We start from the raw sequence: 25,572 nt of genomic DNA, 5'->3' as shown, positions 1-25,572 counted from the left end.
GTACTTACATTGTACTTACATTGTATCTTTGTACTTACATTGTACTTACATTGTATCTTTGTACTTACATTGTACTTACATTGTATCTTTGTACTTACATTGTACTTACATTGTATCTTTGTACTTACATTGTATTACATTGTATCTTTGTACTTACATTGTACTTACATTGTATCTTTGTACTTACATTGTACTTACATTGTATCTTTGTACTTACATTGTACTTACATTGTATCTTTGTACTTACATTGTACTTACATTGTATCTTTGTACTTACATTGTATTACATTGTATCTTTGTACTTACATTGTACTTACATTGTATCTTTGTACTTACATTGTATTACATTGTATCTTTGTACTTACATTGTACTTACATTGTATCTTTGTACTTACATTGTATTACATTGTATCTTTGTACTTACATTGTACTTACATTGTATCTTTGTACTTACATTGTACTTACATTGTATCTTTGTACTTACATTTTACTTACATTGTATCTTTGTACTTACATTGTATTACATTGTATCTTTGTACTTACATTGTATTACATTGTATCTTTGTACTTACATTGTATTACATTGTATCTTTGTACTTACATTGTATCTTTGTACTTACATTGTATTACATTGTATCTTTGTACTTACATTGTATTACATTGTATCTTTGTACTTACATTGTATTACATTGTATCTTTGTACTTACATTGTATCTTTGTACTTACATTGTATTACATTGTATCTTTGTACTTACATTGTATTACATTGTATCTTTGTACTTACATTGTATCTTTGTACTTACATTGTATTACATTGTATCTTTGTACTTACATTGTACTTACATTGTATCTTTGTACTTACATTGTATTACATTGTATCTTTGTACTTACATTGTATCTTTGTACTTACATTGTACTTACATTGTATCTTTGTACTTACATTGTATTACATTGTATCTTTGTACTGACATTGTATTACATTGTATCTTTGTACTTACATTGTATTACATTGTATCTTTGTACTGACATTGTACTTACATTGTTGCCTTTTTTCTGCCTGTGTATATTTCCTCCAGTGTAATAAGACAAGGGGGCGTGCTCACTTTCTTCGTGACGATGTTGAACATGTACATTGATCTCTTCTAGGTGACTTTAGTGTTCCTCAGATCACCGCTCATCCCTGGTTGGACTTGGATTCGGATGTGGAACTTCCACTCGATACGGAATTGGCATTTCATTGCTCATCTGCTGATGGTTTTCCAGAACCCAAAGGAATATCGTGGATTGTTTCTGATGACAACGGGACGACGGTTCACAAGTCCACCAATTGTCGTCCAGATTTCAGCTCATCTTGTATTACTAGAAAGAACTCCCAAACCTTCAACGTCTCCAGCAATTTTACAATGAAACTGAGATGCAGAATCAACGTCACCTGCGTAGTGCTGGCCCATAACAACGTGTCCTCCAAAACGCTACAAATAGGTGGGTGCTCCATAATATGCCCTACACCAATTGTATAGTCACTGGGCGTCCAATAAAATGGATACAGAAATGTATGTTCTTCATTTTTCATGCCCCCCCAGGGTTAAGTATTTATTCACTAAGCCAAGAAGATGGAACCTACCGCCATGATGGTATTTTTTGGTGGGGGCGAATATTTCTTATTGTATTAACCATTTTGGGTTTTCATTACAGGTGTAAAGACTGAGACCCAGATAACAGATGATAAGAATGACATTGTACTCTACATCGCCGTGTGTGTTGGCCTCGCCCTCGCTGGCTTCATGTTCGGTATTTGGTTGTATTGTAGGAATGGAAAGACGCGTACAGCAAGTAAGTGAATGTGACCTCACGCACGGCGCTCACTGGTGCTGTATATGGCATGTCACTCATTTATTTCATTGAATCTTCCATTTTGGATTGTTTAAAGTATCTCTTAAAGGGAATTTGTTACCACACACCAGCAAATCAACCACCCGCCAGAGAGATGGGTTAGGGTCAACTAAATAAAAGGGTGTGTTGCCCTTGTGAATCGCTGCCTGCATTGCCGAGATACTGCGATGTTTGTCAATATACCAATAAGCTCTTTGTTACCCATGGCTACACCGTTGTTACTCCAAAAAGCTAATTAGCATATTGACAAAATGGCAATGTATTGGAGATGGAGACAGCAATTCACACAAGGAAAACACTGGTGGGTTCTGGTGACTTTTAACTATCTCTATGTGGGGCCGGAGTGATATGTTGGGTTCTGGTGACCCTTACCTATCTCTATGTGGGGCTGGGGTGGTATATTGGGTTCTGGTGACCCTTACCTATTTCTATGTGGGGCTGGGGTGATATGTTGGGTTCTGGTGACCCTTATATATCTGTATGTGGGGCTGGGGGGATATGTTGGGTTCTGGTGACCCTTACCTATCTCTATGTGGGGCCAGGGGGATATGTTGGGTTCTGGTGACCCTTATATATCTCTATGTGGGGCTGGGGTGATATGTTGGGTTCTGGTGACCCTTACCTATCTCTATGTGGGGCTGGGGGGATATGTTGTGTTCTGGTGACCCTTACCTATCTCTATGTGGGGCTGGGGTGATATGTTGGGTTCTGGTGACCCTTACCTATCTCTATGTGGGGCTGGGGGGATATGTTGTGTTCTGGTGACCCTTACCTATCTCTATGTGGGGCTGGGGTGATATGTTGGGTTCTGGTGACCCTTATATATCTGTATGTGGGGTTGGGGGGATATGTTGGGTTCTGGTGACCCTTACCTATCTCTAGGTGGGGCTGGGGGGATATGTTGGGTTCTGGTGACCCTTATATACCTCTATGTGTGTTTGGGGTGATATGTTGGGTTCTGGTGCCCCTTACCTATCTCTATGTGGGGCTGGGGGGATATGTTGGGTTCTGGTGACCCTTACCTATCTGTATGTGGGGCCGGAGTGATATGTTGGGTTCTGGTGACCCTTACTTATCTCTATGTGTGTTTGGGGTGATATGTTGGGTTCTGGTGACCCTTACCTATCTGTATGTGGGGCTGGGGTGATATGTTGTGTTCTGGTGACCCTTACCTATCTCTATGTGGGGCTGGGGTGGTATGTTGGGTTCTGGTGACCCTTATATATCTCTATGTGGGGCTGGGGGGATATGTTGGGTTCTGGTGACTTTTAACTATCTCTATATGGGACTGGGGTGATATGTTGGGTTCTGGTGACCCTTACCTATCTCTATATGGGACTGGGGTGATATGTTGGGTTCTGTGGGTTCTGGTGACCCTTATATATCTCTATGCGGGTTTGGGGTGATATGTTGGGTTCTGGTGACCCTTATATATCTCTATGCGGGGCCGGGGAGATATTTTGGGTTCAGGTGACCCTTACCTATCTCTATATGGGCTGGGGTGATATGTTGGGTTCTGGTGACTGACTCCCTTTAATGGGGCTCTCCATTTTGGACAATCCCTTTTGGTGAATAGGGTACGCCAATGATAATAAAATCACTGGGAGTTCTGCAGCTGGGACATCCTTGTGATTGGCACGTTTATTCTCTTGCAGCACTCCTGCAGGATAAATGAAGTATTACACTTTACCTGATGGATATCAATGGGCTCTTTGGTCCGTGGTTATTCCCTGCTCCTTCTGGTTGGGGAACTCCTTTATATTGTCTTTAGAGATGAGCGAACACTAAAATGTTCGAGGTTCGAAATTCGATTCGAACAGCCGCTCAATGTTCGTGTGTTCGAATGGGTTTCGAACCCCATTATAGTCTATGGGGAACAGATACTCGTTAAGGGGGAAACCCAAATCCGTGTCTGGAGGGTCACCAAGTCCACTATGACACCCCAGGAAATGATGCCAACACCTCTGGAATGACACTGGGACAGCAGGGGAAGCATGTCTGGGGGCATCTAACACACCAAAGACCCTCTATTACCCCAACATCACAGCCTAACAACTACACACTTTACACACTCAATACCACCTCTCTGACAGTAGGAAAACACCTTGAAACATGTGTATTTGGCACTTGCAGTGAGGAGAGCTTGTCACCAGCAGTGAATTTGGCCCTTGTAGTAAGTTGAGGTTGGCACCAACATTTGTTTTGAAAATCAGGCTGGATTGAGCCTCTAACCAGCAGAGTTTGGGCAAATTCATGGTGGAGGGAGCCTCTAACCAGCCCAGTTTGGACCAATTAATGGTGGAGGGAGCCTCTAAACAGCCAAGTTTTGGGAAATTCATGGTGGAGGGAGCCCCTAAAAACCCCAGTTTGGACCAATTCATGGTGGAGGGAGCCTCTAAACAGCCCAGTTTGGGCAAATTCATGGTGGAGGGAGCCTCTAAAAAACCCAGTTTGGACCAATTCATGGTGGAGGGAGCCTCTAAACAGCCCAGTTTGGGCAAATTCATGGTGGAGGGAGCCTCTAAAAAACCCAGTTTGGACCAATTCATGGTGGAGGGAGCCTCTAACCAGCCCAGTTTGGACCAATTAATGGTGGAGGGAGCCTCTAAACAGCCAAGTTTGGACCAATTCATGGTGGAGGGAGCCTCTAAAAAACCCAGTTTGGACCAATTCATGGTGGAGGGAGCCTCTAAACAGCCCAGTTTGGGCAAATTCATGGTGGAGGGAGCCTCTAAACAGCCCAGTTTGGACCAATTCATGGTGGAGGGAGCCTCTAAAAAACCCAGTTTGGACCAATTCATGGTGGAGGGAGCCTCTAAACAGCCCAGTTTGGGCAAATTCATGGTGGAGGGAGCCTCTAAAAAACCCAGTTTGGACCAATTCATGGTGGAGGGAGCCTCTAACCAGCCCAGTTTGGACCAATTAATGGTGGAGGGAGCCTCTAAACAGCCAAGTTTGGACCAATTCATGGTGGAGGGAGCCTCTAAAAAACCCAGTTTGGACCAATTCATGGTGGAGGGAGCCTCTAACCAGCCCAGTTTGGACCAATTCATGGTGGAGGGAGCCTCTAACCAGCCCAGTTTGGGCAAATTCATGGTGGAGGGAGCCTCTAAACAGCCCAGTTTGGGCAAATTCATGGTGGAGGGAGCCTCTAAACAACCCAGTTTGGACCAATTAATGGTGGAGGGAGCCTCTAAACAGCCCAGTTTGGACCAATTAATGGTGGAGGGAGCCTCTAAACAGCCAAGTTTTGGGAAATTCATGGTGGAGGGAGCCCCTAAAAACCCCAGTTTGGACCAATTCATGGTGGAGGGAGCCTCTAACCAGCCCAGTTTGGACCAATTCATGGTGGAGGGAGCCTCTAACCAGCCCAGTTTGGACCAATTAATGGTGGAGGGAGCCTCTAAACAGCCAAGTTTGGACCAATTCATGGTGGAGGGAGCCTCTAAAACCCCCAGTTTGGACCAATTCATGGTGGAGGGAGCCTCTAACCAGCCCAGTTTGGGCAAATTCATGGTGGAGGGAGCCTCTAACCAGCCCAGTTTGGGCAAATTCATGGTGGAGGGAGCCTCTAACCAGCCCAGTTTGGGCAAATTCATGGTGGAGGGAGCCTCTAACCAGCCCAGTTTGGACCAATTAATGGTGGAGGGAGCCTCTAAACAGCCAAGTTTTGGGAAATTCATGGTGGAGGGAGCCTCTAACCAGCCCAGTTTGGACCAATTCATGGTGGAGGGAGCCTCTAACCAGCCCAGTTTGGACCAATTCATGGTGGAGGGAGCCTCTAAAAAACCCAGTTTGGACCAATTCATGGTGGAGAGAGCCTCTAACCAGCCCAGTTTGGACCAATTAATGGTGGAGGGAGCCTCTAAACAGCCAAGTTTTGGGAAATTCATGGTGGAGGGAGCCCCTAAAAACCCCAGTTTGGACCAATTCATGGTGGAGGGAGCCTCTAACCAGCCCAGTTTGGACCAATTCATGGTGGAGGGAGCCTCTAACCAGCCCAGTTTGGGCAAATTCATGGTGGAGGGAGCCTCTAAACAGCCCAGTTTGGGCAAATTCATGGTGGAGGGAGCCTCTAAACAGCCCAGTTTGGACCAATTAATGGTGGAGGGAGCCTCTAAACAGCCCAGTTTGGACCAATTAATGGTGGAGGGAGCCTCTAAACAGCCAAGTTTTGGGAAATTCATGGTGGAGGGAGCCTCTAACCAGTCCAGTTTGGACCAATTCATGGTGGAGGGAGCCTCTAACCAGCCCAGTTTGGACCAATTCATGGTGGAGGGAGCCTCTAAAAAACCCAGTTTGGACCAATTCATGGTGGAGGGAGCCTCTAACCAGCCCAGTTTGGACCAATTAATGGTGGAGGGAGCCTCTAAACAGCCAAGTTTGGACCAATTCATGGTGGAGGGAGCCTCTAAAAAACCCAGTTTGGACCAATTCATGGTGGAGGGAGCCTCTAAACAGCCCAGTTTGGGCAAATTCATGGTGGAGGGAGCCTCTAAACAGCCCAGTTTGGACCAATTAATGGTGGAGGGAGCCTCTAAACAGCCCAGTTTGGACCAATTAATGGTGGAGGGAGCCTCTAAACAGCCAAGTTTTGGGAAATTCATGGTGGAGGGAGCCCCTAAAAACCCCAGTTTGGACCAATTCATGGTGGAGGGAGCCTCTAAACAGCCCAGTTTGGGCAAATTCATGGTGGAGGGAGCCTCTAAAAAACCCAGTTTGGACCAATTCATGGTGGAGGGAGCCTCTAACCAGCCCAGTTTGGACCAATTAATGGTGGAGGGAGCCTCTAAACAGCCAAGTTTGGACCAATTCATGGTGGAGGGAGCCTCTAAAAAACCCAGTTTGGACCAATTCATGGTGGAGGGAGCCTCTAACCAGCCCAGTTTGGACCAATTCATGGTGGAGGGAGCCTCTAACCAGCCCAGTTTGGGCAAATTCATGGTGGAGGGAGCCCCTAAAAACCCCAGTTTGGACCAATTCATGGTGGAGGGAGCCTCTAAACAGCCCAGTTTGGACCAATTCATGGTGGAGGGAGCCTCTAAAAAACCCAGTTTGGACCAATTCATGGTGGAGGGAGCCTCTAACCAGCCCAGTTTGGGCAAATTCATGGTGGAGGGAGCCCCTAAAAACCCCAGTTTGGACCAATTCATGGTGGAGGGAGCCTCTAAACAGCCCAGTTTGGGCAAATTCATGGTGGAGGGAGCCTCTAAACAGCCCAGTTTGGACCAATTCATGGTGGAGGGAGCCTCTAAAAAACCCAGTTTGGACCAATTCATGGTGGAGGGAGCCTCTAAACAGCCCAGTTTGGGCAAATTCATGGTGGAGGGAGCCTCTAAAAAACCCAGTTTGGACCAATTCATGGTGGAGGGAGCCTCTAACCAGCCCAGTTTGGACCAATTAATGGTGGAGGGAGCCTCTAAACAGCCAAGTTTGGACCAATTCATGGTGGAGGGAGCCTCTAAAAAACCCAGTTTGGACCAATTCATGGTGGAGGGAGCCTCTAACCAGCCCAGTTTGGACCAATTCATGGTGGAGGGAGCCTCTAACCAGCCCAGTTTGGGCAAATTCATGGTGGAGGGAGCCTCTAAACAGCCCAGTTTGGGCAAATTCATGGTGGAGGGAGCCTCTAAACAGCCCAGTTTGGACCAATTAATGGTGGAGGGAGCCTCTAAACAGCCCAGTTTGGACCAATTAATGGTGGAGGGAGCCTCTAAACAGCCAAGTTTTGGGAAATTCATGGTGGAGGGAGCCCCTAAAAACCCCAGTTTGGACCAATTCATGGTGGAGGGAGCCTCTAACCAGCCCAGTTTGGACCAATTCATGGTGGAGGGAGCCTCTAACCAGCCCAGTTTGGACCAATTAATGGTGGAGGGAGCCTCTAAACAGCCAAGTTTGGACCAATTCATGGTGGAGGGAGCCTCTAAAAACCCCAGTTTGGACCAATTCATGGTGGAGGGAGCCTCTAACCAGCCCAGTTTGGGCAAATTCATGGTGGAGGGAGCCTCTAAACAGCCCAGTTTGGGCAAATTCATGGTGGAGGGAGCCTCTAACCAGCCCAGTTTGGACCAATTAATGGTGGAGGGAGCCTCTAAACAGCCAAGTTTTGGGAAATTCATGGTGGAGGGAGCCTCTAAAAAACCCAGTTTGGACCAATTCATGGTGGAGGGAGCCTCTAACCAGCCCAGTTTGGACCAATTAATGGTGGAGGGAGCCTCTAAACAGCCCAGTTTGGACCAATTAATGGTGGAGGGAGCCTCTAAACAGCCAAGTTTTGGGAAATTCATGGTGGAGGGAGCCCCTAAAAACCCCAGTTTGGACCAATTCATGGTGGAGGGAGCCTCTAACCAGCCCAGTTTGGACCAATTCATGGTGGAGGGAGCCTCTAACCAGCCCAGTTTGGGCAAATTCATGGTGGAGGGAGCCTCTAAACAGCCCAGTTTGGGCAAATTCATGGTGGAGGGAGCCTCTAAACAGCCCAGTTTGGACCAATTAATGGTGGAGGGAGCCTCTAAACAGCCCAGTTTGGACCAATTAATGGTGGAGGGAGCCTCTAAACAGCCAAGTTTTGGGAAATTCATGGTGGAGGGAGCCTCTAACCAGCCCAGTTTGGACCAATTCATGGTGGAGGGAGCCTCTAAAAAACCCAGTTTGGACCAATTCATGGTGGAGGGAGCCTCTAACCAGCCCAGTTTGGACCAATTAATGGTGGAGGGAGCCTCTAAACAGCCAAGTTTGGACCAATTCATGGTGGAGGGAGCCTCTAAAAAGCCCAGTTTGGACCAATTCATGGTGGAGGGAGCCTCTAAACAGCCCAGTTTGGGCAAATTCATGGTGGAGGGAGCCTCTAACCAGCCCAGTTTGGACCAATTAATGGTGGAGGGAGCCTCTAAACAGCCCAGTTTGGACCAATTAATGGTGGAGGGAGCCTCTAAACAGCCAAGTTTTGGGAAATTCATGGTGGAGGGAGCCCCTAAAACCCCCAGTTTGGACCAATTCATGGTGGAGGGAGCCTCTAACCAGCCCAGTTTGGACCAATTAATGGTGGAGGGAGCCTCTAAACAGCCAAGTTTGGACCAATTCATGGTGGAGGGAGCCTCTAAAAAACCCAGTTTGGACCAATTCATGGTGGAGGGAGCCTCTAAACAGCCCAGTTTGGGCAAATTCATGGTGGAGGGAGCCTCTAACCAGCCCAGTTTGGACCAATTAATGGTGGAGGGAGCCTCTAAACAGCCAAGTTTTGGGAAATTCATGGTGGAGGGAGCCCCTAAAAACCCCAGTTTGGACCAATTCATGGTGGAGGGAGCCTCTAACCAGCCCAGTTTGGACCAATTAATGGTGGAGGGAGCGTCTAAACAGCCAAGTTTGGACCAATTCATGGTGGAGGGAGCCTCTAAAAAACCCAGTTTGGACCAATTCATGGTGGAGGGAGCCTCTAAACAGCCCAGTTTGGGCAAATTCATGGTGGAGGGAGCCTCTAACCAGCCCAGTTTGGACCAATTAATGGTGGAGGGAGCCTCTAACCACTCCAGTTTGGGCAAATTCATGGTGGAGGGAGCCTCTAACCAGCCCAGTTTGGACCAATTAATGGTGGAGGGAGCCTCTAAACAGCCAAGTTTGGACCAATTCATGGTGGAGGGAGCCTCTAAAAAACCCAGTTTGGACCAATTCATGGTGGAGGGAGCCTCTAACCAGCCCAGTTTGGACCAATTAATGGTGGAGGGAGCCTCTAACCAGCCCAGTTTGGGCAAATTCATGGTGGAGGGAGCCTCTTAACAGCCCAGTTTGGGCAAATTCATGGTGGAGGGAGCCTCTAAACAGCCCAGTTTGGGCAAATTCATGGTGGAGGGAGCCTCTAAACAGCCCAGTTTGGGCAAATTCATGGTGGAGGGAGCCTCTAACCAGCCCAGTTTGGACCAATTAATGGTGGAGGGAGCCTCTAACCAGCCCAGTTTGGACCAATTCATGGTGGAGGGAGCCTCTAAACAGCCCAGTTTGGGCAAATTCATGGTGGAAGGAGCCTCTAACCAGCAGAGTTGTGGGAAAGCAGGGTGGAGGGAGCCTCTAACCAGCAGAGTTGGTGGAAATCAGGGTGGAGGGAGCCTCTAACCAGCAGAATTGTGCAACGCTTATGGTGGATGAGTATGAGGATGCGGAGGAATTGGAGAGGTTGAGTACAGACATGGAGTTTCATGTTGGGGTGCTTTACACAGGTGGGCACAAAAATGAAGGCTCTATCCAGTGGTGGTTCATTTTTATCAAAGTGAGCCGGTCGGCACTCTCAGCTGACAGACGGGTGCGCTTGTCAGTGATGATGCCACCGGCTGCACTGAACACCCTCTCAGATAGGACGCTGGCGGCAGGACAGGACAGCACCTCCAAGGCATATAGGGCAAGTTCAAGCCACAGGTCCAACTTCGACACCCAATACGTGTAGGGCGCAGAGGGGTCGGAGAGGACAGGGCTGTGGTCGGAAAGGTATTCCCGCAACATGCGCCTATACTTCTCACGCCTGGTGACACTAGGACCCTCCGTGGCGGCACTTTGGCGAGGGGGTGCCATCAAGGTGTCCCAGACCTTAGACAGTGTGCCCCTCGTTTGTGTGGACCGGTGAGAACTTGGTTGCCTACTGGAGGAACTGCCCTCCCTGCCGCCAACGTCACATGCTGGAAACATCTCCATCATATTCTGCACCAATTGCCTGTGGCAAGCATTGATGTGATTGGCCCTCCCCTCTACCGGAATAAAAGACGAGATGTTGTTTTTATACCGGGGGTCAAGGATAGCAAAGATCCAGTACTGGTTGTCCTCCATGATTTTGACAATACGCTTGTCGGTTGTAAAGCACCCCAACATGAACTCAGCCATGTCTGCCACAGTGTTAGTTGGCATGACTCCTCTGGCCCCACCGGAAAGTTCAATCTCCATTTCCTCCTCATCCTCCATGTCTACCCATCCGCGCTGCAACAATGGGACGATTCGAAGTTGCCCGGAAGCCTCCTGTATCACCATCACATCATCGGACAACTCTTCTTCCTCCTCCTCCTCCTCCTCCTCCTCCATTAAACGCAGTGAAGCGGACAGATGTGTGGACCTACTCTCCAGCTGTGACGGATCGGATGCTATCCCTAACTCCTCTGTGTGATCTGAGTTATCCCTGATGTCAATCAGGGATTCTCTCAGAACACACAAGAGCGGGATTGTAAGGCTCACCATCGCATCCTCAGAGCTCACCCTCCTTGTGGACTCCTCAAAGACCCGTAGGATGTCACAAAGGTCTCTCATCCATGGCCACTCATGGATGTGAAACTGAGGCAGCTGACTTTGTGGCACCCTAGGGTTTTGTAGCTGGTATTCCATCAAAGGTCTCTGCTGCTCAACCACTCTATTCAACATCTGAAACGTTGAGTTCCAGCGTGTGGGGACGTCGCACAAAAGCCGGTGTTGTGGCACATGCAGGCGTTGCTGGAGAGATTTTAAGCTAGCAGCGGCTACTGTCGACTTGCGAAAGTGGGCGCACATGCGCCGCACTTTCACCAGTAGCTCTGGAACATTGGGGTAGCTCTTTAGGAAACGTTGCACCACTAGGTTGAAGACGTGGGCCAGGCATGGAACATGTTGGAGTCCGGCAAGCTCCAGAGCTGCTACCAGGTTCCGGCCGTTATCACAAACGACCATGCCTGGGCCCAGGTGCAGCAGCTCAAACCATATTGCCGTCTCATCAAGGAGGGCATCCCTCACCTCGGAGGCAGTGTGCTGTCTGTCCCCCAAGCTGATCAGCTTCAGCACAGCCTGCTGACGTCTACCAACGCCAGTGCTGCAACGTTTCCAACTCGTAGCTGGGGTCAATCTAACAGCGGAGGAGGAGGCGGTGGCGGAGGAGGAGGCGGTGGCGGAGGAGGAGGCGGTAGAGGAGGAGGAGGAGGGGGGTGTTCTTCTCGTGTCCCTGCCAGGAATGTTAGGCGGGGAGACGAGGTACACCGGGCCAGTTTGGGAAGCAGTCCCAGCCTCAACTACATTCACCCAGTGTGCCGTCAGTGAAATGTAGCGTCCCTGTCCGCATGCACTTGTCCACGCGTCGGTGGTCAAGTGGACCTTTGTGCAAAGCGCGGAACTAAGGGCCCGCCTGATGTTGAGTGACACGTGCTGGTGCAAGGCGGGGACGGCACACCGGGAGAAGTAGTGACGGCTAGGGACGGCATAGCGAGGTGCCGCAGTTGCCATCAGGTCCAGGAAGGCGGGAGTTTCAACAAGCCGGAACGCCAACATCTCCTGGGCCAGCAGTTTAGCGATGTTGGCGTTCAAGGCTTGCGCGTGTGGGTGGTTAGCAGTGTATTTCTGCCGCCGCTCCAATGTCTGAGAGATGGTGGGTTGTTGTAAAGAAGCGCCTGATGGTGCCTTTGATGGTGCAGGACAAGGAGATAAGACAGGACCAGGGGAGGATGAGGTAGAACTCAACAAAGTGGCGGAGGCAGATGAAGTGGTGTCCTGGCTCGTCCTCTGGAGTGCATCGCCAGCACAGTCAGCAGTGGCAGTGGCAGAGGCAGAGGCAGTGGCAGAGGCAGTGGCAGTGGCGTGAACGGCAGGCGGCCTTTGTCCTGCCGTTGCTGCCTGCCACTGATTCCAGTGCTTGGATTCCAAATGACGGCGCATTGAAGTGGTGGACAGGTTGCTCTTCTCAGAGCCCCTAATCAATTTCGAGAGGCAAATTGTGCAGACAACACTATATCTGTCCTCGGCGCATTCCTTGAAAAAACTCCACACCTTCGAGAAACGTGCCCTCGAGGTGGGAGTTTTTCGGGGCTGGGTACGAACTGGAACATCTTGGGAGATTCCGGGTGTGGCCTGGCTTCGCCTAAGCTGCTGACCTCTGCCTCTGCCTCTAGCTACCCTTTTTGGTGCTGCACCTGCCTCAACATCCACACTACTTTCCCCGCTTGACATCCCCCCTGTCCAGGTCGGGTCAGTGTCCTCATCATCCACCACTTCCTCTTCCAACTCCTGTCTCATCTCCTCCTCCCGCACAATGCGCCGGTCAACTGGATGCCCTGACGGCAACTGCGTCACATCATCGTCGATGAGGGTGGGTTGCTGGTCATCCACCACCAAATCGAACGGAGATGGAGGAGACTCTAGTGTTTGAGCATCTGGACACAGATGCTCCTCTGTTAGGTTCGTGGAATCGTGACGTGGAGAGGCAGGTTGAGGGACAATGAAAGGAGCGGAGAACAGCTCTGGGGAGCAGGGACAGTTTGGGTTATTGTTCTGTAAAGCTTCGGAATTTTGGGAGGAAGGAAGACAAGACTGTTGGGTAATAGGAGGAGAGGAGGCAGAGTCTGACTGGCTGCTGGACAATGTGCTGTAAGCGTTCTCTGACAGCCATTGCAAGACCTGTTCCTGGTTCTCGGGCCTACTAAGGTTTGTACCCTGCAGTTTAGTTAATGTGGCAAGCAACCCTGGCACTGTGGAGTGGCGCAATGCTTGCTGCCCCACAGGAGTAGGCACGGGACGCCCTGTGGCTTCACTGCTACCTTGCTCCCCAGAACCATTCCCCCGACCTCGCCCACGGCCTCGTCCACGTCCCTTTCCGGGAGCCTTGCGCATTTTGAATTCCTAGTTAGAAAATGGCACTGTATACCAGTAGTAAAAATTGTGGGTGCACGTAACCCCAATATATTCTTTGAATTACCAGTCAGAAACTGGCACTATATGGCAGTAGCAAGAAATGAGGGTATTTGTATTCCCAATATATTCTTTGAATTCCCAGTCAGACACTGGCACTATATGGCAGTAGCAAGAAATGAGGGTATTTATAACCCCAATATATTCTTTGAATTCCCAGTCAGACAATGGCACTGTATACCAGTAGTAAAAATTGTGGGTGCACATAACCCCAATATATTCTTTGAATTCCCAGTCAGACAATGGCACTATATGGCAGTAGCAAAAATAGTGGGTGTATATAGCCCCAATTCTATTGCTAGGGGACTTGCAGGGTATTTCTGGGGTGAAGGTGGGGGGGCACACAGTTGGAACGGGTATCGGGGGTATATATCGGGTATACGGGAATACACTGACAGTGTATTCCATTCAGGATCCTGGGAAAGCTGGGTTGCGGCGATTGAGCCCGTCAGTGCCACGTTACACTGACAAGCTTCTCTCTGGAATTTAGCTCTTATAAGAGCTGTTGTGGTTGTCTTCTCCTTCCTATCTAGCCTGTCCCTGCCTACCCAGAATCTAAGCCCTAGCTAACTGGACGGAAACCTCCGTCCCCGGTGAATTGCAAGCTCAGAATGACGCGAACCTGGGCGGCGCTGTTCTTTTAAATTAGAGGTCACATGTTTTCGGCAGCCAATGGGTTTTGCCTACTTTTCTCAACGTCACCGGTGTCGTAGTTCCTGTCCCACCTACCCTGCGCTGTTATTGGAGCAAAAAAGGCGCCAGGGAAGGTGGGAGGGGAATCGAGTAATGGCGCACTTTACCACGCGGTGTTCGATTCGATTCGAACATGCCGAACAGCCTAATATCCGATCGAACATGAGTTCGATAGAACACTGTTCGCTCATCTCTAATTGTCTTAATTCTTATAAATATTTAAAATTGGGTTTTCCAAGCTGGAAACCCCTTTTATCAAGGTGATCTATAGTGAAATAACAACTTGAAGGAATTTTAGCCAGTTGGCAGTGATCTCGGCAGGATGTATTTGCATACCTCCCAACCGTCCCGATTTCCGCGGGACAGTCCCGATTTGGGTGACATGTCCCGCGGTCCCGGTTGGAGGGAGGTATGTCCCGATTTCAACTCAGATCTGCGTCCAGAGGACGCAGATCTGAGTTGAACACACATGCGGCTGAAGGAAGGAGCTGACACAGGTCAGCTCCTTGCTTCCCCGCTGCCCGCCTCTCTCCCTGACACATGCGGCTGAAGCTGCTCGCGTGCTCGCTTCGCCGCTGCGTCTCTCTCTCTCGCTGACAAATGCGGCTGAAGCGAGGAGCTGACCTGTGTCAGCTCCTCGCTTCGCTGCTGCCGCCGGCTCCTGTCTTGTAGACGCGATGTACACGCCAGGACCCGACGGCAGCAGCAAAGCGAGGAGCTGACACAGGTCAGCTCCTCGCTTCAGCCGCATGTGTCAGAGAGAGAGAGAGACGCAGCGGCGAAGCGAGCACGCGAGCAGCTTCAGCCGCATGTGTCAGGGAGAGAGGCGGGCAGCGGCGAAGCGAGGAGCTGACCTGTGTCAGCGAGAGAGGCGGCGAGGGAGCGGAGGAGAAGGTAAGTTTAATGTGGAGGTGGAACGTGAATCTGGGGGCAGATGAAGGAGAGGACGGCATGACATTGGGGCAGAGATGGGGGACATGAATCTGGGGGCAGAGATGGAGAGGACATGAATCTGGGGGCAGAGATGGAGGGACAGGAATCTGGGGGCAGAGATGGAGGGACAGGAATCTGGGGGCAGAGTTGGAGAGGACATGAATCTGGGGGCAGAGATGGAGGGACAGGAATCTGGGGGCAGAGATGGAGGGACATGAATCTGAGGGCAGAGATGGGGGACATGAATCTGGGGGCAGAGATGGGGGACATGAATCTGGGGGCAGAGATGGAGGGACAGGAATCTGGGGGCAGAGATGGAGGGGACATGAATTTGGGGGCAGAGATGGAGGGACAGGAATCTGGGGGCAGAGATGGAGAGGACATGAATCTGAGGGCAGAGATGGGGGACATGAATCTGGGGGCAGAGATGGGGGACATGAATCTGGGGGCAGAGATGGAGGGACAGGAATCTGGGGGCAGAGATGGAGGGACATGAATCTGAGGGCAGAGATGGGGGACATGAATCTGGGGGCAGAGATGGGGGACATGAATCTGGGGGCAGAGATGGAGGGACAGGAATCTGGGGGCAGAGATGGAGGGGACATGAATCTGGGGGCAGAGATGGAGAGGACATGAATCTGGGGGCAGAGATGGAGGGACATGAATCTGAGGGCAGAGATGGGGGACATGAATCTGGGGGCAGAGATGGGGGACATGAATCTGGGGGCAGAGATGGAGGGACAGGAATCTGGGGGCAGAGATGGAGGGGACATGAATTTGGGGGTAGAGATGGAGGGACATGAATCTGGGGGCAGAGATGGAGGGACATGAATCTGGGGGCAGAGATGTGGGACATGAATCTGGGGGCAGAGATGTGGGACATGAATCTGGGGGCAGAGATGTGGGGACATGAATCTGGGGGCAGAGATGGAGAGGACATGAATCTGGGGGCAGAGATGGAGGGACATGAATCTGGGGGCAGAGATGGGGGACATGAATCTGGGGGCAGAGATGGAGGGACAGGAATCTGGGGGCAGAGATGTGGGACATGAATCTGGGGGCAGAGATGTGGGGACATGAATCTGGGGGCAGAGATGGAGAGGACATGAATCTGGGGGCAGAGATGGAGGGACATGAATCTGGGGGCAGAGATGGAGGGACATGAATCTGGGGGCAGAGATGGAGGGACATGAATCTGGGGGCAGAGATGTGGGGACATGAATCTGGGGGCAGAGATGGAGGGACATGAATCTGGGGGCAGAGATGGAGGGACATGAATCTGGGGGAGAGATAGAGGGGGACATGAATCTGGGGGCAGAGATGGGGGGACATGAATCTGGGGGCAGAGATGGAGGGACATGAATCTGGGGGCAGAGATGGAAGAGGGACATGAAACTGGGGGCAGATGAAGGGTGTATATGAAACTGGGGGAGAGATAGAGGGGGGACATATAATTTACGGGTGACTGTAGGAGGATTATACTGTGTGCGGGCACATGAAAAATTAACGAGTGGGCGGAGTCAACACAAAAGTGGGTGGGGCTAAATTTGCAGCGGCGCGCGTAGCACATTTTGTCCCTCTTTCGGTTCTTCAAAAGTTGGAAGGTATGAAATTATTTGTATACCCGAGCAGAGATAGGCATCTGCATGAGAAAATGTTATTAATACCCCGACACCCCAGAGAGAAGGCAGGGGCAGATTATTACCATCCCTGCCTTCCCGATCACTGTATATACTGCACTCAGTGACCACTGTGTATACAGCTATGGAAACCCTATGATGCGACCTCCTTCTGGCCAAGAGGTCATATGAGCCACCAGGAGGACCGGAACTACAGGACCCAGATCAGCTCTGCAACGTATAATAGGAGACTGGACTGGTCCTGCAAATGTCACTGAGGAAATCTGAAAAAATAGTAATTAAAATTCCCAAAAGGTCTGTTATGACTTTATAGGTCACTTGCATATAAATCTCCATAATGGGGAGGGAAAAATATTTAAATTTTTTTTAGTAGTACTTTGTGCAATAAAAAAAATTCTACATTTAAGCAGATAAAAAAAATGGAAAACACAAAAGAATGACCTAAAAATGAAGCAAATGTATCACCAAATAGATGTAAAAATGATTTAATGCAAAAAAGCCGCAAGTGTGTATTTAAAAACAAACAAACCATAGAATATTAATTTTAGCTGCAGAATTGCTGATGGGTCGGTGACCTGTCTGTCTGTCTGTGTGTCTGTCTGTTGTCTGTCTGTCTGTTGTCTGTCTGTTGTCTGTGTGTCTGTGTGTCTGTCTGTCTGTTGTCTGTGTGTCTGTCTATCTGTCTGTGTGTCTGTCTGTTGTCTGTGTGTCTGTCTGTGTCTGTCTGTTTGTGTGTCTGTCTATCTGTGTGTCTGTCTGTTGTCTGTGTGTCTGTCTATCTGTCTGTGTGTCTGTCTGTGTGTCTGTCTATCTGTCTGTGTCTCTGTCTGTGTATGTCTGTCTGTCTTCTGTGTGTCTGTCTATCTGTCTGTGTGTCTGTGTGTCTGTCTGTGTGTCTGTCTGTGTGTCTGTCTGTTTGTCTATTGTCTGTGTGTCTGTCTGTGTGTCTGTCTGTTGTCTGTGTGTCTGTCTGTCTGTTGTCTGTGTGTCTGTCTGTGTGTCTGTCTGTTGTCTGTGTGTCTGTCTATCTGTCTGTGTGTCTGTCTGTTGTCTGTGTGTCTGTCTGTTGTCTGTGTCTGTCTATCTGTCTGTGTGTCTATCTGTTGTCTGTGTGTCTGTCTGTTTGTTGTCTGTGTGTCTGTCTATCTGTCTGTGTGTCTGTCTATCTGTCTGTGTGTCTGTCTGTCTGTGTGTCTGTCTGTGTGTCTGTCTGTGTCTGTGTGTGTGTCTGTCTGTCTATCTGTCTGTGTGTCTGTCTGTCTGTCTGTCGGTCTGTCTGTGTGTCTGTCTGTCTGTGTGTCTGTCTGTGTGTCATCTGATTTTTTCAGGGATAGCACAATGGACAGTACAGTAGTTTGTATGAAGGTCTGTAGGGCTGACAATGGTTATTTAGGATAGTCTAGGGGGACACAGTGACGCCCCGGTCACATCTCCACTTACTTTGGGTAGAGGTGTAAAGCCCCAGCTCCTGCAGGGTTAATCCTTTCCTTACATTGGGTCCAGTCTCTTCTATACATGGAGGAAGTTCCGGGGACTTCCAGACATTCTTGCTGAGTTCGGTGGTGACTTCCTGACACTTTGTATCACTTACTGACTTACTGATATTAGTTACATTGCTGAGGCCACTCGCTGAGTCATTGCCAATCTTAAATGTTTGAGTCCCAGACCCCAATGTGTTTGTACCAAGTTCTCATTGATCCTATCGTCCAGGGTGCACATTGCAGACAGCAGTGCTCAGATACTTCATGTGCAATGACATCTCCTCCGGTCATAGACCATTATCAGCTCCCCATTAATGATAGTTCCCCATTAGTGATAGTGCTCCCCCATTAGTGATAGTGCTCCCCATTAGTAATAGTGCTCCCCATTAGTGATAGTGCTCCCCATTAGTGATAGTGCTCCCCCATTAGTAATAGTGCTCCCCATTAGTAATAGTGCTCCCCATTAGTGATAGTGCTCCCCATTAGTAATAGTGCTCCCCATTAGTGATAGTGCTCCCCCATTAGTAATAGTGCTCCCCATTAGTGATAGTGCTTCCCATTAGTGATAGTGCTCCCCCATTAGTAATAGTGCTCCCCATTAGTAATAGTGCTCCCCATTAGTGATAGTGCTCCCCCATTAGTGATAGTGCTCCCCCATTAGTGATAGTGCTCCCCATTAGTAATAGTGCTCCCCATTAGTGATAGTGCTCCCCATTAGTAATAGTGCTCCCCATTAGTGATAGTGCTCCCCCATTAGTAATAGTGTTCCCCATTAGTGATAGTGCTCCCCATTAGTGATAGTGCTCCCCCATTAGTGATAGTGCTCCCCATTAGTAATAGTGCTCCCCATTAGTGATAGTGCTCCCCATTAGTAATAGTGCTCCCCATTAGTGATAGTGCTCCCCCATTAGTAATAGTGCTCCCCCATTAGTGATAGTGCTCCCCATTAGTGATAGTGCTCCCCATTAGTAATAGTGCTCCCCATTAGTGATAGTGCTCCCCATTAGTAATAGTGCTCCCCATTAGTGATAGTGCTCCCCCATTAGTAATAGTGCTCCCCATTAGTGATAGTGCTCCCCATTAGTAATAGTGCTCCCCATTAGTGATAGTGCTCCCCCATTAGTAATAGTGCTCCCCATTAGTGATAGTGCTCCCCATTAGTGATAGTGCTCCCCATTAGTGATAGTGCTTCCCATTAGTGATAGTGCTCCCCCATTAGTAATAGTGCTCCCCATTAGTAATAGTGCTCCCCATTAGTGATAGTGCTCCCCCATTAGTAATAGTGCTCCCCATTAGTGATAGTGCTCCCCATTAGTGATAGTGCTCCCCATTAGTAATAGCTCCCCATTAGTGATAGTGCTCCCCATTAGTGATAGTGCTCCCCATTAGTAATAGTGCTCCCCATTAGTGATAGTGCTCCTCATTAGTAATAGCTCCCCATTAGTAATAGCTCCCCATTAGTAATAGAGCTTCCCATTAGTAATAGTGCTCCCCATTAGTGATAGTGCTCCCCATTAGTGATAGTGCTCCCCATTAGTAATAGTGCTCCCCATTAGTAATAGTGCTCCCCATTAGTGATAGTGCTCCCCATTAGTGATAGTGCTCCCCATTAGTAATAGTGCTCCCCATTAGTGATAGTGCTCTCCATTAGTAATAGTGCTCCCCATTAGTGATAGTGCTCCCCCATTAGTAATAGTGCTCCCCATTAGTGATAGTGCTCCCCATTAGTGATAGTGCTCTCCATTAGTGATAGTGCTCCCCCATTAGTGATAGTGCTTCCCATTAGTGATAGTGCTCCCCATTAGTGATAGTGCTCCCCCATTAGTAATAGTGCTCCCCATTAGTGATAGTGCTCCTCATTAGTAATAGTGCTCCCCCATTAGTGATAGTGCTCCCCATTAGTAATAGCTCCCCATTAGTAATAGCTCCCCATTAGTGATAGTGCTCCCCATTAGTGATAGTGCTCCCCATTAGTGATAGTGCTCCCCATTAGTAATAGTGCTCCCCATTAGTGATAGTGCTCCCCATTAGTAATAGTGCTCCCCCATTAGTAATAGTGCTCCCCATTAGTAATAGTGCTCCCCATTAGTGATAGTGCTCCCCATTAGTAATAGTGCTCCCCATTAGTAATAGTGCTCCCCATTAGTGATAGTGCTCCCCCATTAGTAATAGTGCTCCCCATTAGTAATAGTGCTCCCCATTAGTAATAGTGCTCCCCATTAGTGATAGTGCTCCCCCATTAGTAATAGTGCTCCCCATTAGTGATAGTGCTCCCCATTAGTGATAGTGCTCCCCATTAGTGATAGTGCTCCCCCATTAGTAATAGTGCTCCCCATTAGTAATAGTGCTCCCCATTAGTGATAGCGCTCCCCCATTAGTAATAGTGCTCCCCATTAGTGATAGTGCTCCCCATTAGTGATAGTGCTCCCCATTAGTAATAGCTCCCCATTAGTGATAGTGCTCCCCATTAGTGATAGTGCTCCCCATTAGTAATAGTGCTCCCCATTAGTGATAGTGCTCCTCATTAGTAATAGCTCCCCATTAGTAATAGCTCCCCATTAGTAATAGAGCTCCCCATTAGTAATAGTGCTCCCCATTAGTGATAGTGCTCCCCATTAGTGATAGTGCTCCCCATTAGTAATAGTGCTCCCCATTAGTAATAGTGCTCCCCATTAGTGATAGTGCTCCCCATTAGTGATAGTGCTCCCCATTAGTAATAGTGCTCCCCATTAGTGATAGTGCTCTCCATTAGTAATAGTGCTCCCCATTAGTGATAGTGCTCCCCCATTAGTAATAGTGCTCCCCATTAGTGATAGTGCTCCCCATTAGTGATAGTGCTCTCCATTAGTAATAGTGCTCCCCATTAGTGATAGTGCTCCCCCATTAGTAATAGTGCTCCCCATTAGTGATAGTGCTCCTCATTAGTAATAGTGCTCCCCCATTAGTGATAGTGCTCCCCATTAGTAATAGCTCCCCATTAGTAATAGCTCCCCATTAGTGATAGTGCTCCCCATTAGTGATAGTGCTCCCCATTAGTAATAGTGCTCCCCATTAGTAATAGTGCTCCCCATTAGTGATAGTGCTCCCCATTAGTGATAGTGCTCCCCCATTAGTAATAGTGCTCCCCATTAGTAATAGTGCTCCCCATTAGTAATAGTGCTCCCCCATTAGTAATAGTGCTCCCCATTAGTAATAGTGCTCCCCATTAGTGATAGTGCTCCCCCATTAGTAATAGTGTTCCCCATTAGTGATAGTGCTCCCCATTAGTGATAGTGCTCCCCCATTAGTGATAGTGCTCCCCATTAGTAATAGTGCTCCCCATTAGTGATAGTGCTCCCCATTAGTAATAGTGCTCCCCATTAGTGATAGTGCTCCCCCATTAATAATAGTGCTCCCCATTAGTGATAGTGCTCCCCATTAGTAATAGTGCTCCCCATTAGTGATAGTGCTCCCCCATTAGTAATAGTGCTCCCCATTAGTGATAGTGCTTCCCATTAGTGATAGTGCTCCCCCATTAGTAATAGTGCTCCCCATTAGTAATAGTGCTCCCCATTAGTGATAGTGCTCCCCATTAGTAATAGTGCTCCCCATTAGTGATAGTGCTCCCCCATTAGTAATAGTGCTCCCCATTAGTAATAGTGCTCCCCATTAGTAATAGTGCTCCCCATTAGTGATAGTGCTCCCCCATTAGTAATAGTGCTCCCCATTAGTGATAGTGCTCCCCATTAGTGATAGTGCTCCCCATTAGTGATAGTGCTTCCCATTAGTGATAGTGCTCCCCCATTAGTAATAGTGCTCCCCATTAGTAATAGTGCTCCCCATTAGTGATAGTGCTCCCCCATTAGTAATAGTGCTCCCCATTAGTGATAGTGCTCCCCATTAGTGATAGTGCTCCCCATTAGTAATAGCTCCCCATTAGTGATAGTGCTCCCCATTAGTGATAGTGCTCCCCATTAGTAATAGTGCTCCCCATTAGTGATAGTGCTCCTCATTAGTAATAGCTCCCCATTAGTAATAGCTCCCCATTAGTAATAGAGCTCCCCATTAGTAATAGTGCTCCCCATTAGTGATAGTGCTCCCCATTAGTGATAGTGCTCCCCATTAGTAATAGTGCTCCCCATTAGTAATAGTGCTCCCCATTAGTGATAGTGCTCCCCATTAGTGATAGTGCTCCCCATTAGTAATAGTGCTCCCCATTAGTGATAGTGCTCTCCATTAGTAATAGTGCTCCCCATTAGTGATAGTGCTCCCCCATTAGTAATAGTGCTCCCCATTAGTGATAGTGCTCCCCATTAGTGATAGTGCTCCCCCATTAGTAATAGTGCTCCCCATTAGTGATAGTGCTCCCCCATTAGTAATAGTGCTCCCCATTAGTGATAGTGCTCCTCATTAGTAATAGTGCTCCCCCATTAGTGATAGTGCTCCCCATTAGTAATAGCTCCCCATTAGTAATAGTTCCCCATTAGTGATAGTGCTCCCCATTAGTGATAGTGCTCCCCATTAGTGATAGTGCTCCCCATTAGTAATAGTGCTCCCCATTAGTGATAGTGCTCCCCATTAGTAATAGTGCTCCCCCATTAGTGATAGTGCTCCCCATTAGTAATAGCTCCCCATTAGTGATAGTGCTCCTCATTAGTAATAGTGCTCCCCATTAGTGATAGTGCTCCCCATTAGTAATAGCTCCCCATTAGTAATAGCTCCCCATTAGTGATAGTGCTCCCCATTAGTAATAGCTCCCCATTAGTAATAGCTCCCCATTAGTGATAGTGCTCCCCATTAGTAATAGTGCTCCCCATTAGTAATAGCTCCCCATTAGTGATAGTGCTCCCCATTAGTAATAGCTCCCCATTAGTAATAGCTCCCCATTAGTGATAGTGCTCCCCATTAGTAATAGCTCCCCATTAGTGATAGTGCTCCCCATTAGTAATAGTGCTCCCCATTAGTGATAGTGCTCCCCCATTAGTAATAATGCTAGTAATTTGCCCCCATCACTCTAATGCCCTCTCCGTGTGTAACCTTAAGAATCCCCCGTAGTGTCTCCGGTGATTCAGCACAGAACAGAGACTTATTGGGGTTCCTTCACCTATAGACGGGTTTGTCCATCCATGAAATCATTTCAGTGCAAAGAGAATGTGAATGTTGTCAAGTAACTCAACGGTAAAACCGATAAAGATCTGAATGGTTCATTATTGTTTTTGGCAGGATCATCGCAAAACCACAACATGGAGACCGTCAAGGACCCCAAACCCTCGTATGTATATAATGTATACAATGTATATAACAGGAAGTGACCTACAGATATAGATACAGATGTAGCAAAGATGAACTGGACACATTCCAAGGATTCTGGTCTGGTCCCCACCATTCTTGAGCAATCATTGGCGTTAGTTTCAGCACAGTGATGCCCTCTACTGTCAGGGGGGTGGCCAGGCCTGGAGAACAAAAACAAGGACCGCCCACCTGACAGCAGAGCATAATTGTGCATAAAGTAACAGCAATGATTGCTCAGGAATGGTGGGGGCTAGAGAAAAAAAATCCCAACTGCACCAAAATCATTGAAGCAGGGGTTATTGAAGAAAACAAAGACATAGAACTAGTGGAAGTGGTGAAAGATTATCTTATAAGGGGATTTCCACCTCACACCATTTATTTTTGTTAGGGGGCGCCATAATGGTCCACTGATCACTTGATGTCTCCCAGTTGGTCATCCATGGGATCATCTGTGATGTGAGGGGTAATCCTGTAGTAAGTGTATATGTTTTATACGGACCCAAGCAATATGAAGTATTATAGACTGTGGGTCCTCCAGAGCAGGAGGTTTCTTTAGGTCAATAGATTATGGTGCTGAAGACGGGATCAGACTCTCTTGGATCCCATTTTTTTTTTTAATTCTAGACCCCTTTAGAGAGGACATTTCACCCCTCCACCAACTCCAACTTGTTCTAGACTTCAAAAAGTGTTTCTCTACTACATCTGGCAACTGCTGCACCTCTTTTAGTCCCCACTCGTCCTAAGCAATGAGTCTTTTTAATTTCAACACCCAATATGCTAAAAAGGTAGGTGGTCCTCTTCTGGATCAGAGAACCCCGGGACTGCCCACCTGCCGGGTAAGAGCTTAATAAACACATTGGGTGATGAAACTAACCGCATCGATTACTCAATGGTGGGGACTAAAGTTGGAGTTGACGGAGATGGTAGAAGTTCCTCTTTAAACAACTTCATAGAATTTTGTCCCTTTTTGTACTTTTTTTTTGTAATTCAGATTGTTTTGTGAAGTTGAATACCTTATTTTGTCCTCTGCTTTTCCCTCAGAGAGGAGAATACATCATTCCTCGGTGAAGACAATGTTCCTTGACCCAACTTTTTTTCCAGTTCTTTTCAAAAACTCCCCATTGACAACACCAGGAGGTATAAAACTGACTCCTCTTATCTCCTTGATATTGTCATTCATTCTCCCAAGGGGTCCCTGGAATTATCCAGTTTTTTTTCATACACCATTTGTAGTTGAAAACTTACTGACCAAGTTCTTTCACCGAAGACGTTCATCACTGGAGCCCGGTTGGATTTTGGTCTTCACATCGGCTTCGCTTCCATGACCTGCCACATGATGGTTCTAGCTTTTATGCTTATGAAACAGTCGATGTTTTAAAGATGGAATGAAGACGCGTCCGATCAAAGAGAAACCAAAAATTTCACAGTCTTTTATAAAGACCGAGCTTGGAAGCCCTTTGAGTGTCACTTTTCCGTGCCTGATATTTTTCTCATTGGAGTAACCCTGTAATATTGGATTTGGTTGCATGGCAGTATCCAAAAGAATTCCCATCATCTAAAAAGTGACGACTATGTAACAATGCTACAGCTCTGACAACTACTTTGTACCCACTGAATGTATAGCCAGTGTTTTTTGTAGACAAAAATTCTGGCCTAGTGTTAGTATTAGTACTGTGTACTGTGTGTGTATACATAAGATTTGTTTGGTAATTTGCTATTTAGGCTTGGGGCTGTGGGGGCTTTTTTTGTTTTTGTAACTTTTTTATATCCATGATTGACCGTTTTCCTATTTTTATTTAATTTATTTCGACTTTAATTTTTGTATATCTTTGAAATAAAAAAAAAAAAAAAAAAAAAAAAGAGCAAACTGGAGCGTTGGTAACATTGAGTAGAAAAAAAACCAAAAACATTTCTTGACATTTTTTGCTCCTAATAGGTATTTTTTGTGCTTCCATATACTGATATAGGTGGTGAAGGTG

General features: G+C 47.8%; 1 protein-coding gene across 1 annotated transcript in view; it reads left to right on the top strand.

Moving 5' to 3' along the window:
* LOC142193530 (uncharacterized) overlaps positions 1-25,095 on the top strand; it is a 29,017-nt gene extending 3,922 nt beyond the window's left edge. Inside the window, exons 3-7 of the mRNA XM_075262502.1 lie at positions 1,147-1,482; positions 1,584-1,634; positions 1,696-1,833; positions 23,525-23,573; positions 24,960-25,095. Of these exons, the coding sequence (XP_075118603.1) occupies positions 1,147-1,482; positions 1,584-1,634; positions 1,696-1,833; positions 23,525-23,573; positions 24,960-25,095 (710 nt within the window). The remainder of the gene's footprint in view (positions 1-1,146; positions 1,483-1,583; positions 1,635-1,695; positions 1,834-23,524; positions 23,574-24,959) is intronic.
* The last annotated feature ends 477 nt before the right edge of the window (positions 25,096-25,572 follow it).

Source organism: Leptodactylus fuscus, chromosome 2, assembly GCF_031893055.1.
Source record: "Leptodactylus fuscus isolate aLepFus1 chromosome 2, aLepFus1.hap2, whole genome shotgun sequence".
NCBI classification, from domain to species: Eukaryota; Metazoa; Chordata; class Amphibia; order Anura; family Leptodactylidae; genus Leptodactylus; species Leptodactylus fuscus.
This window is presented reverse-complemented; position numbering and strand designations above follow the sequence as displayed.